The 12752-nt window shown below is 44.4% G+C and overlaps 1 protein-coding gene across 1 annotated transcript in view; it reads right to left on the bottom strand.

Moving 5' to 3' along the window:
- LOC144805623 (uncharacterized) overlaps positions 1-12752 on the bottom strand; it is a 127761-nt gene that overhangs the window by 112566 nt on the left and 2443 nt on the right. The window contains 1 exon segment of the mRNA XM_078672146.1: positions 10707-11348. Within this exon segment, the coding sequence (XP_078528272.1) occupies positions 10707-11348 (642 nt within the window).

The following is a 12752-nucleotide window of genomic DNA, read 5'->3' as shown; positions in this document are numbered from 1 at the left end:
GGGGGGTAGACATTACCGCCAATATCGAAAAGCTAGTCGAAGCAAATATCGACCCCATGATTGATAAAATAGAACCAGAACTGAGGCGACTACATATTCTGCATCTTTCAATAATCAGAAGATGTAATATAATCAAAATGCTTTTTTCCCTAAGATCTTATATCTTATAAGAGCTATTCTATTGGAATGTAATCCCAAATGTATAAACAAGATCGAAGATATGTTTTCCCAGTTCATTTGGTCTTATGGGAAAACAAGACGAGCATATAGGTTCCTTTGTCTACTATAGTATAGGGGTGGTTTGGCTCCTAACATTAACCTTCACTATTGGGCAATTACTCTTTTACACAATCACACCCTTTTCTCCCACAAGCCACTAGACGACTGACTTAACCATATCCCCACACCTATAGAACTAATAATGGGTAAGTAGGCCTGGGGATGGGCCTGGAGATTCTTGAATGATTCTCACTACAAAAAGGTATGTTATAAGACGCTGGCAGCAGGATAATATAAAACTATGAAGGCAGTCCGGAAGATGCTAGGATTGGGCTGTGGGAATTATTATACCCCGATCAGTAAGTAAGTAAGTAATCTTTATTGCTTCATTAATTAAAATCTTAGCGGTCTGTACAATAAAACACGTAATTAGCACTATTTCATATTCCCTTAAAAGCTAAGACTCTGTATTCTAAAAACTAGAGTTTTACTAGTTAAAATTACATGTACTTAAGTTGTGTTAAACTTCATTAGTTCAGGCAGAGTCTGTGGGCAAATCCTGAGCTTTCGTCTTCTCCTGGGCCCATGGGTCTTAATTGGGTTCATAGATGAGCACCTGGCGGGGAACCTCAGGAGGAGTTGAATATGCTCGGGGTTCTTCGCCTAGTTTTGTCTGTGCTTTTTCCATAAAGTGGACAAAGCTGCAGAGTAGCCTTACGTTGGCCCCTTCGAAACACGCCTTCCCTGCCTGTCTGCAGGACCGAATGTGCACAGCGTTTATATGTGGTTTTAACAGTTCTCTCCTCTCCAGGTCGAGAGTCTTACAGATACACAGAAGGTGCAACACATCTTCTTTGGTTTCTCCACATAATCTGCAGAGGGTGGTTATTGGTGGGCGTTTCCAAGGGGGCATATGAGTTTGAGTAGGTAGAATCCCCATCCTCATTGCCAAAAAGCGTTCCTTCAACGTTCTGGAGAAGCTAGAAGCTATTGCCTAGATACGATTGTGGTAGGCATTTTGAGTAGCTTTGAATCACAAACCAGCTGTGTGCCCTCCTGTTTAGGTCTGCTCGATCTTTCTGAGTAGAGACTAGGATTATTGACTTGTTAACTAGGGTTTTGATGTTTTTATAAGGGAGACCAGATTCCCAGAAGTTCTGAAGGGCTAACTCGCTGATCCCTAGTCGAAGGTAAGCCTTGGCCGGGGAATTGTTTTTCCGTATAATTTCTTTCCAAAGAAATGAGTTCAGTGATCCGGCCGCGGAGCTCTTTATTTTATACCAGGTTTTGACGTACGCACCTTTCCGGTTTATTGCCTGGTTTGGGAATCCGCATTCCAGTCTTAGTTGCGCTGGAGAGGTGTATTTTGGCAGCTTGAATATTATTCTCAGTGCTTTGGAGACTGTTTTGTCTAAGGTTGTTTAGTCATTCCCCCTCATGGCCTCGTTGCCGTAAGTTATCATTGGGAGGAGCTTAGCTCGTAGTACTTCGAGCAACGGGAGCAGGTTTGGTCCAATTATTTTGTTTTTAAAGTTTTTCAAGGTGATAGCTAGGAGTGTCCCTCGCCTTTGTATTGCCTCATTTTGTTGGTCGAACAAACTTTTGTTATCAATAATTATCCCTAGATATTTGTACTCTTTGACCACTTCCCGATCAGTAATAACTGTAACTTGCCCGGAATCTTTAAAGACCCCACAATCAGGAGATGGATTGACAAAGGCCTATTCAAGCTTGGAGATTTTTATTCTCTCACTGATATAATCACTTTTAAAAATCTTAAGACACAATATGGATTAGAATGGAAAGATTTGTTTAAGTATTTACAAATACATGATTTTCTAAGCAAGTAGGATGGAGGCCCAATAGGGTTCTTAAATAACTCCATTATAGATAAACTGAGACAGAATAATCAATCAATCGGAATGGTATATAATTCGCTTAACTCCCTGATGACGGATGGCATGGGACATCGGGCTAGCAAATGGAAAGAAGAAATAGACGTCTCAAAGGATTTTCTTCAATACTCTACTGAACTAGCACAGAAGCTTTTAATACCAGCACGACTTCAGGCGCAGTATTATAAAACTTGATTTTCACTTTATTATACGCCAAAAAATGATCGCTAAATGGGGAACTGGGAAGGGGACCTTATGCCCTTGATGTTCGCTGCCCCAGGCAGATTTAGAGCATATGCTGGCATCCTGTACTACACTAAATATCTTAAAATCTGACATTACGAATTTCTTTACAGAGATCCTAAGAAGGGATATAAACCTTTCATCAGCCCTGATCTGTCTAGGGGTAGATCAGGAGACCCAAGGGATGCCCGGAGAACGACAAATTTTTATAAGTATGGCAATATATCGCCTTACCCTAACATCAGCCTGGTTAGCTCCATCGCCGCCAGTGTACTGTCAGTGGTTATCACGTCTAATCACGAGCTACAACTTTGAAAAAGGATTATATGGGAAAAGGGGGACTCGATCCCGCTCAAAAGGGTTACAAATCTGGGAACCACTGACTAAATGGCGCGAGAGATAAAAGCAGTGGAACACGACAGATACACCCCAGAACATCTAAGATCTACAAACACAATATCACATTTAGATAGATGGTCAACACAAGGAAGGGAGGGGGGTGAAATATCAAACTGTGCATGACACTATATTATAGAAATGTTACAGCTTTGATTTAACGCCTTTTTTTAAAAATTTGTTGCTTTAAGTTCACTGGCTTTAAAGACATGCAATTTGTAACCATTTAATTTATGTATTTCTTTTTTGAACATGCAAACTACAAGGTCATTGTGTAACATTGAAATCATGCACCAATAAAAATAATATAAAAAAAGACAACAATGGTGCGCGCGGGAACGCGGCTTCTAACACTCAGAAACTTTATTTGCTGTGCGCCTCAGCGAAACCATCAGCCCGATTACTGATGGCACATATTTATATAGGGCGAAGTCACTTTAGTCTGGTGCTCAATTACATGTGTAGATGTGAGTCTGGTGGTGCCTGATAACTTAAAGGCACACATTTGTTTAGATACCATTTCATATATGTCTGATTTCTTATTCCTATTACAGCGCCTTTTACCTTGAGAAGGCCCATCCTAGACCAGCGTGTGGACAAAAAACATGCCGACAAATCGAGGACAAAGGGATTGGGACATTGTCTAGGAACACTTACAACAAATCCTACATCAAACCTCACGTTTAACTGATGGAGCGCAAAGAGCGATATAAAGCAATATACTGAGAAAAAGTAACCTGGAGAATTGGTGCAAATTAAAGTAAATTAAAAAAACTAATAAAGAACTACATAACAACAGCTGTGTGACCTGGAAGCTGATTATTTCTCAATGTAGCCCTTGTTTGTGATTACCTTACACTGCTCACATTTATCATCCATGTGAGAAAAGATGGGAGACTGGGGTGTCTGATTACAGAAGCTCATTTACATACAAAGGGGGGTGACAGCCTGTTCAAAACGCACAGATCAACTTGTTTACGTAAAATGCTTGTACACAAATAGGGTAAAGTCTTGCATCTCTTTTTTCATTTTCTTTAATACATCTTGCACCTCGCTCTCTTCTTCTCTTCCTCTCATTTCAATTCATCGTAAAGTACTCAAATTCTCTATTGCTTTATCAGCGCGGCACTTGTCGGGGGTTGACACAGTTTGATGGGGTCCCCCCACTATTATCTAGAAAAGGGACTCAGTTCCACCTAGCTCCTTAGCCTACGACTGGGAAATGTTACTTTGCTTCTTGCATCTGCCAACACAGGCCTCAGAGTGTTTGTAACTATCCGTCCCACTAGCAGCGTCCCCTTTATTTATTTGTGTGAGTGGCGCAAGAGAGGAACAGAAAACTAGACAAAATTAGCCCTTCTATTGCTTAATACACTGTAAATGGGAATCTCCCATCCCACTGTAGCCATTCTGTTAACATCGATTCCGGCTGTCTCTTCTGCATACACTGTCCCTTTAGGGTAACTGAGGCTACTATTAACACCACTCTAAGTACTAAAAATACGAAAGGAGAGGCTGTCCTAAATATGGCTTTGGTCAACTGCCGTTCTTTACCAAAGCATGCCACAGAAGTTGCATTATTAATCGAAAATTCAAATTTGGATATCCTCTTCTTAACAGAAACATGGCTTGGACCGTCATCTGGTCCTGATATTGTCCGCGCCCTACCACCTGGATATCTGATCCAACATAAGGATCGAGGACCGAAGGTTGGTGGAGGGATTGCTATTCTATACAGGGAACACTTAGCTTGCCGCTTGATCGATTGCCATATCCCAGACTGTGAGAGTATACAATTCTCCATTACACAATCTCCAGAAGTTTCTCTCTCTGGCTTTTTAATTTATCGACCCCCCGGCCTGATAGGCCAATTTGCAGAAGGGCTAATCGAAGCCACTCTGGACGCGGCCAGCAAGGTCTCCAACTTTATAGTGCTAGGAGACATGAACCTTCACTTTAACAATCCCTTGGATACTACTGCACAGGAATTAATCAAAGATCTAGCCATCTGTCATCTTAATCTGATGGTTCAGCTTCCCACTCACCTTAAAGGGAACCTTCTAGACCCCATTTTTTCTAATGTTCTAGATTTATCAACAGATGATCCTTATCCGATTCCTTGGTCTGACCATATGGTCATTCCTTTCTTATGGAAAATCACCAGACCCAGCCACAAAAAACCTTCCCATAAAATTTTAAATAGACGCTGGACAAAACTAGAATCCGGTGATTGGATCGAATCGCTAAAGCAGAGCGAACCTCTGGCCAATCAAAACATTGAAAAGGCTAACGCAGACTTCAATCGCTGGATTGAGCTGTCACTGGACAGTGTGCTCCCAAAAAAAGAAATCACATACAAAAAAAGTTCCAATAAACAGCCCTGGTTCAACTCAGACCTCAGGCTACTCAAGCAGGAATGTAAAAAAGAGGAGAGGCTATGGCGAAAACATTTTGACAAAGAAAAGAAAATCATATACAGATCATCTATAAAAAAATATAAATCCGCCCTTAACACAGCTAAATCCATCTTCTATGCTGAAAAAATTGAAAAATCTGTTAATGCCCCTAGGGAGATGTTTAGAATAGTAAAAACTCTGATAAAAGCCCCTGACCCACCTTCCTCTGAACTTTCTTCAGAGGAATCTGGTGAGCGCTGCAATGCACTTGCAAGTTTTTTTGCCACAAAAATCAAAAAAATTCTTCTCTCTTTCCCCCCTTCCCTCAACTGAACCAAACCAGCTGCCGATGGATGCTTCAAATGCCACCTTACCCCGCCTGGTATCTTTCCATCCGCTCAATAGTGAACTCTTTCCCGCTCTTTTCAATTCCATAAAAAGTGGTTCTCCACTCGATCCCGCACCTATGAACATCCTGAAACTGGCCCTACCCTATGCCAGTAACCACATCATTAATCTTGTGAATGCCTCACTGGAATCCGGTGTGGTACCACAGGATTGGAAACTGGCTATGGTAAAGGCCTTGCTAAAAAAACCTAACCTTAATCCCGACGATTTTTCAAATTATCGCCCAATTTCTCTCCTTCCCGGTATCAGTAAGCTTACTGAAAAATGGGTAAATAAACAGCTAGCGTCATACCTAGAGATCCATGACCTGCTACACCCTACCCAAACGGGATTCCGAAGGGGACAAGGGACCAAGACAGCCTTGTTGAGAGTGGTCGAGGACTCCAGGAGGATTTTGGACGCAGGTGGCAGCGCGGCCATCATCCTTCTGGACCTCAGTGCCGCATTCGACACGGTCAATCACCGCGTCCTTTTGGCTCGCCTCGAGAGGGTTGGAGTCATGGGTAAGGCCCTCGAATGGCTTCGGTCCTTTCTTAGTGACAGAGTCTTCAGGGTCTTCTCGGATACCAACTGCTCCCTCCCCGTGCCATTGCAGTGTGGGGTACCACAGGGTTCTTCCCTTAGCCACACACTGTTTAACATATATATGGCACCTTTAGCGGAGGTTGTAGCTCCTTTTGGAATCCAGCTGATAAGCTATGCTGACGATACTCAGTTAGTGGTCTCTCTAAATCGAGTGGGCCACCCCCCAAACAATCTCTGCAGCTGCCTGGAGGCGGTGGCGAAATGGATGGATGCGTCCCATCTGAAATTGAATGGGGGGAAAACTGAGCTAATGTTACTGGGAATGAAGGCCACTTTTAACAACACCATCCTGTGGCCTCCTTGTATGGGTCCTGGGCCCACTTCAAAACCTGAAATAAAAACCCTTGGCTTCTGGCTTGACTCGGAACTGTCTCTCAAAACCCAGGCAAGAAATACAGTAGCCACTTGCTTTGGTCTAACCAAGACAATCCGGAAAATCCTCCCCCAGCTACCAGAAGCTGCAAAAAAAACCATAGTCCAGTCCCTCATTTTATCTAGGCTGGACTATGGGAATGCACTTTATCTGGGTGCCCCTACTTCAGTCATACGACAACTTCAGATTGCCCAGAATTCCGCAGCAAGACTACTTACCGGAACCAGCCGCCGCATATCAGCTGCACCATCACTTAGGACCTTGCACTGGCTCCCCATAAAGGAGCGGGTCCATTTTAAATCCCTCTGTCTGGTCCACAAAACTTTTTATGGGAATGGTCCTCCCATCTTAAAAGACATGGTAATACCATACATACCATCTAGGGATCTCCGCTCAAAACAACAAAAACTCCTCACAATCCCCAGGACCTACAGAGCTCGAACAGGGGACCGCCTGTTCTCACGTAACGCGGCTAGGTTGTGGAATGCCCTCCCTCTTCCACTTCGTTTAGAGCCCAGTCTGACTGTCTTCCGGAAAAAGATAAAAACCATTCTGTTCCCCAATACATAGATAAACTCATCTAGTTTACGTCTGATTTCCTCTTCCTCTCACTTTTTTCTTTCTGGTTAACTATCAAGCGCTGGGATGCTCTCGAGTAGCCATGCGCTATAGAAGAACCTTTTCAATTCAATTCAATTCAATTCAAATGTGAAACACTTTGGTGCTTAGGGGCTGGATAAAGAACGTTAGTAAACAAACGCAAATTAAAAGCACATTTTATTTATTCGCTGAAAACTGTTTAAAAATGTAATTTCCAAGTTCCACATGTCTGTTTAAAAATATTTACACTTTCAATCAATTCCGAGTTTAGTTACAAACTGATAGTGGGAAAAACACTTGATGTATAAAAACGGAAACCAAAAGCTTCTTTGTTTTTGTTTTTAAAACAGGCCGTCGACCTTTTCCGTAAAAATTATTATGAGGGCCTGACATCACTTCTTGTGACTTCACTACATGTGACGTCATTGTGATTTGCATATGATAATGGGCTCGATCACTATTTTCCTTACTTGTTCCCTGTTTATTTGCATGACATAGGTCTATAGGTATTAAAAGTAAATATATAAATTCACAGGTAGTCAGCCCATTTCTCTGGTGATGTCACACATTGACATGTGCTTCTTCTATTTTTAGGTGAATACAAATAACCTGCCGTTCCCCCTCCTTCCATTTCTCTTTCTTTTTCTCCCCCTTTCTTTGTCTCTCTCGCTCTCTTTATCTCTCCCCTCTCTATCTCCCACCAACAACAACCTCCCAAACCCCCCACAAAAGGAACTCCACACAAGGTATATGTAAAAATAGCCTTTGTATTACAAAACACATTAGATAGTAAACACACACTTTACAATGTGCCAGAGGCACGGTTAGAATTTACAGGGGATTATATACATGGGACAGGGCCACAGGGACCACTGTCAGGAATAAGCACTTGGTAGAACTAGCACTTTGTAGGAATAACACTTAGAACATAGCAATTGTAGCACAAAAGAGCAAATGTAGCACACAACCAGTAACCACTGGTAAAAGGTAAGTACCACCTACGCAACCCTAACCACCTTAGGAAAATATCACGCAGGGAACCATGAACTCACTAGCATAACTATACTAGGTAAAACAACCACCTAAGCATGAAAATACATTTAGGGGTATAGGCCAGAAGCTTTACATATGATGCATAAAGCCACATACAGAGGTGTCAGAACACAGGGTGCACAAAACATACTACACACAGTACATTTCATAACACCCAAAGCATTAGCGCATAAATCACATTTAGCACATAAATCACATTAGCGCAGAAATCACATGTAGCCCATAACTCACATCAAGGTCCAGGTTGCGCCACTGCGTCAAAACCTAAACGTAACAGCTGCCCACTACTTGCTGGGCATCTGGGGACAATAGCAAGGGGCCTAAACGCTGCAGCTGGCACTAAGTGCTGCGCAGTTGGGGAAGGCCAAGGTAGGGATGAGGGAGTGCGACTCACTCCTGGGTCCAAAGAACAAGTCCCCAAAGAAGCAAACCCTAAACGGTGCAGCTGCCCACTACTTGCTGGGCAGCTGTGAATCAGCAAAACTGCGACAAGGCCCTCACTGGCCCTAGGACAAAACTGCGCCAACTGTTGGAGCCCTCTAGGCTCAGGAAACACTATTGCAGTGCAGGCTGGAGCCATCTAGGCTCTCAAGACAAATAGTGTACCCATGGGGAGCCCTCCTAGGCTCCAGAACAACTGGGGCCCTCAGAGGCACGAACACGGGCCCCTCTGGCCCTCGGGACCCCCACCGGGGCCCTTTACATTACTCTGGCCATCGTTGGAGCACTCGTGCTCAGAACAACTCATGGGAGGCAGAGGATCTACCTAGCTCCTTGAATAAGAATGCCCCAACATGTTGGAGCCTCGTGGGCTCTAGAACAATGAGCAAAATGGAGGAGCGGCCCGCTGCCAAACGGGGCCGCACGAATACTGCCTCCCATGGTGCTGTGCCTTGACCTGGCAGCACCGATAGTCCCCACGGAGCCCCCCAGCCCTTTTGTACTCACCGGGCTGCTCGTGGGGGACTCCTCTCTCCGGTGCGGCGGTAGCGCTTTGCGGGGCTCTCTCACCACCTGAGAGCCTTGCCTTCAAAGTGCGCCCGCTTCGCCCTGATCTTCACCCGGTCCCCGATCTCGGGACCGGGACTTTTAAAATGGAGCCCGCAAGGCTCCGGGTCTTCCTGCGGCCACTCGGGGAGGCGGGGTAGGCTCCCGGCCTCCCCATGCAGCACCAGCTTCTCTTTCCGGCAGGCGGGCGGGCGGGCAGGCAGGCAGCATCTCCGGTCTCCCTCTCCATACGGGAGACCGGAAAAGCACACAAAGGCTTCCCCCAGGCAAGGGGAAGCTGAACAAAGGGTCACCAGGCCCTGCCCACCTCCACTACTTCCGGGTCGTGGCAGGCTGCGGCCCAGCAACGTGTCAACAAGCAGCTCAGGGCAGCGGCGGTGATTTCTCCAGCTGAAAAGAGGGGTAGGCTCCCTCGAGTAAATTATAAATAAAAGTAGAAACGGGGTGGGCATCCGTGCCTAAATAATTAAATAACCGGGGTGGCACCCGTAGGCAACCACGAAGGAACAAATGCAGGGTAGGCTCCTGCTCGAGTAGAGCACACAATCCACGGACACAATGCAGCATAGGCTCCGGCGCACCACGCACAGGACACTTCAAAACAAAGCACTTCCCAGGCACTAAAAGAGACAGAAACCCTGGCCCAACAAAGCAACTGGGACAAAAAGGAGTTTCAGCCAGTCCTGGGCATAAAGAAATGGAGCAACCAGCTCCTCAGCGCAGGGAAGTCCTCCAGTCCCCCAGGCAAGTCAGAGGGGTCCCAGTACAAAGTCCATCAGCAATCCAGGGAGGCAAGCCTTCCCCTGGGCCCCAGCAGCAGCACGCCCCTGGTAGATTCTAGTCAGGAAAACAAGAACATTTTACAAGAGGTCACAGCCTCTTTTTATACACTAAATCCCTTTGTCTGTGGGGTGCAGGGTGGGGGAGAAACCAGGCGCAGCTGGTTTTGGAGCACTCTGATGTGCTCAGTCCCTCTCACTATTCACTGGCCAGGCTAGGGTCATCAGTCGCACCACAGGGGGCAGAGCCAGCATTGTGTGGGGAAAGCCCAGCCCTATTCAGGTCCCAGGTGTACCCCTCCCTCATATCCATCATGCAGATCTCTCCACTCACCACCGGGGCAGACCCATCCTGACTCCTGGAGCCAGGCTCACCAGCCAGCTCCTGCCAATCACAAGCCAGACAGCCAATTCACATAATTAACACAGCCATGCCAACTTCTAGAAGTGGCACTTCCACACTAGACATATTTATGCCGCACACATCATCGCGCAGCATTTAATCACACGAGTCCGCACATACCAAACTCAACCTTGCACTCCCCACACATCAGGAAATACCATGGACACACATATTCCCCATGCATTCCTGTGGGAGGGCAGGCCATTCTCACACACGCACTCAGAGAGCGCACACACTTTACACTGCGCCACAGTGCTAAAGTGCGCAAAGACCAGAAATCACTACAATGATGTAACATTAAAAGGCAAAAAGATCAGGGGTGAATCTGCGAGAAGGGCCAAGTCCAACACTCTCTTTATCTTGACTTGATAAGTGACTAACGCACTTTGCACATTCACTGCACTTGAATGGTTTTTCCCCTGTGTGTATTCGCTGATGTGTTTGGAGGTGTGATAACTGACTAAAGCTCTTTAGACATTCATTGCACTTGAATGGTTTTTCTCCTGTGTGGGTTCGGTGATGATACCTTAATGCTGAAGAGTAACTAAAACTACTGTCACATTCACTACAAGGATACGGTTTTTCCCCTGTGTGCGTTCGCTGATGAATTTTTAGGCTTGTTAAGTGACTAAAGCTCGTCCCACATTCATTGCACTTGAATGGTTTTTCTCCTGTGTGAGTTCGCTGATGATACCTTAATGCTGAAGAGTAACTAAAACTACTGTCACATTCACTACAATTATAGGGTTTTTCCCCCGTGTGTGTTCGCTGATGAATTTGTAGGCCTGATAATCGACTAAAGCTCTTCCCACATTCATTGCAGTTGAATGGTTTTTCTCCTGTGTGTATTCGCGGATGTGTTTGGAGGGTTGATAAGTGACTAAAGCACTTTGCACATTCATTGCACTTGAATGGTTTTTCCCCTGTATGTATTCGCTGGTGTCTTTGTAGTTCTGATAACCTACTAAAGCTCTTGACACATTCACTGCACTTGAATGATTTTTCTCCTGTGTACGTGTGCTTACGTGTGCTGATGAAGATTGAGTAGTGATGACAAACTAAAGCTCTTGCTGCATGCGTATGATTCTTCTTTCTTGGTTAGTGTCTGTGGGTCGGGTATATTTTTGTCTACATCCCATGACTGCATTTCTTGATGGGCCAATATGGCCGATAAAGTACTTGTGTTTCTCACACACTTTAAATGTGTGCAGTATTTTGCACGTTTGATTTCTGTTTTAACAATAAATTGCAATAGCCACCAAATATTTGCCACACTCCAATACGTAGAAGGTGTCTCTGTAGAGTGAATCTGCCAGAAGGGCCAAGTCCAACACGCTCTTTATCTCTCCCCCTCTCTATCTCCCACACACTCCTGTTAGCTTTAGCTTCATGAATTTCACTGCCACTTCTGGCATTCATACAACAAATCCTTCAGAACATTTGAGAACAATGGACAATCAGTGTGGAAGACGAGTTGCTGTGAGTGCAACTGATTGTCCTGGCACATATATGCTTTTGATGTGTGTTTTCGCTATTTCACCACATTCTTCAAACAGAGTCTAATGCTTACAGTGGTTCAATTCTGGTAAAAAGTAGAGTTTGGCAAGACACAGAATTAATAGGGAGAGCCGAGTTGGAAAGGAACCACAGGTCACACTTAGCTATAAGGCCCGAGGCACGAGCTGATCCATCAACCGATAACAGTGTGGAAAAGATGCAGCAAACGTTACTTAAAAACAAGGTATATGCTCTTTTATATCTAAAAATAGGTTATTTCTTGAACACCTGTGTTTCACTTTAGTTCATTACATATATTGCAGTGGCATTTGTTAATAGTAATACATACATTTTACCAATGAAGCTTCTATCTCCAGAGCCCTGACAACATGTCCACTCTAGGTGTGTTGGGTTTATAGGTTTTATTACTAATCCGACAAGTTAGCTGAAAATACTGCTGTTAGTCCCAGTATTGTTCAGTGTTGCTTTTACAGGTAGTGTGATCAGGTGCGATTTAATGTTTTTCTTTGTATCTCTTCTTCACCAAATAAAAATCAATAATGTTTCTTTTCTTTTATTTCACATTGTGCTCAGTTCCCACTGTGTATCCTGGTACATTATGTCGCTTTGCTATGTGTACGGAAGTGAACAACCACTGTAAACACACACTTTTATAATTCTGCAAACACTGTTATCTGTTTTTCTCCTTCACTGTTTGTCGGGTCTTCTATCATCTGGTATTTCAATGTTCCACATAATTTGAATTTTATATTTTCCGTAATTCATTCCTCTCACAATAACTGCACTGTTCAGCTCTTGTCTATGTCCTCAGATGGGTCAATATTATTTTTGATGGTCTTAAGTTCTTTCCGGAATCTCTGCATCTCTAGCATTGTT

Source organism: Lissotriton helveticus (genome assembly GCF_964261635.1).
Source record: "Lissotriton helveticus chromosome 1_1 unlocalized genomic scaffold, aLisHel1.1 SUPER_1_unloc_16, whole genome shotgun sequence".
In the NCBI taxonomy this organism is placed as follows: domain Eukaryota; kingdom Metazoa; phylum Chordata; class Amphibia; order Caudata; family Salamandridae; genus Lissotriton; species Lissotriton helveticus.
The sequence above is the reverse complement of the archived record's forward strand: the minus strand, read 5'-3'. Positions and strand labels throughout refer to the sequence as shown.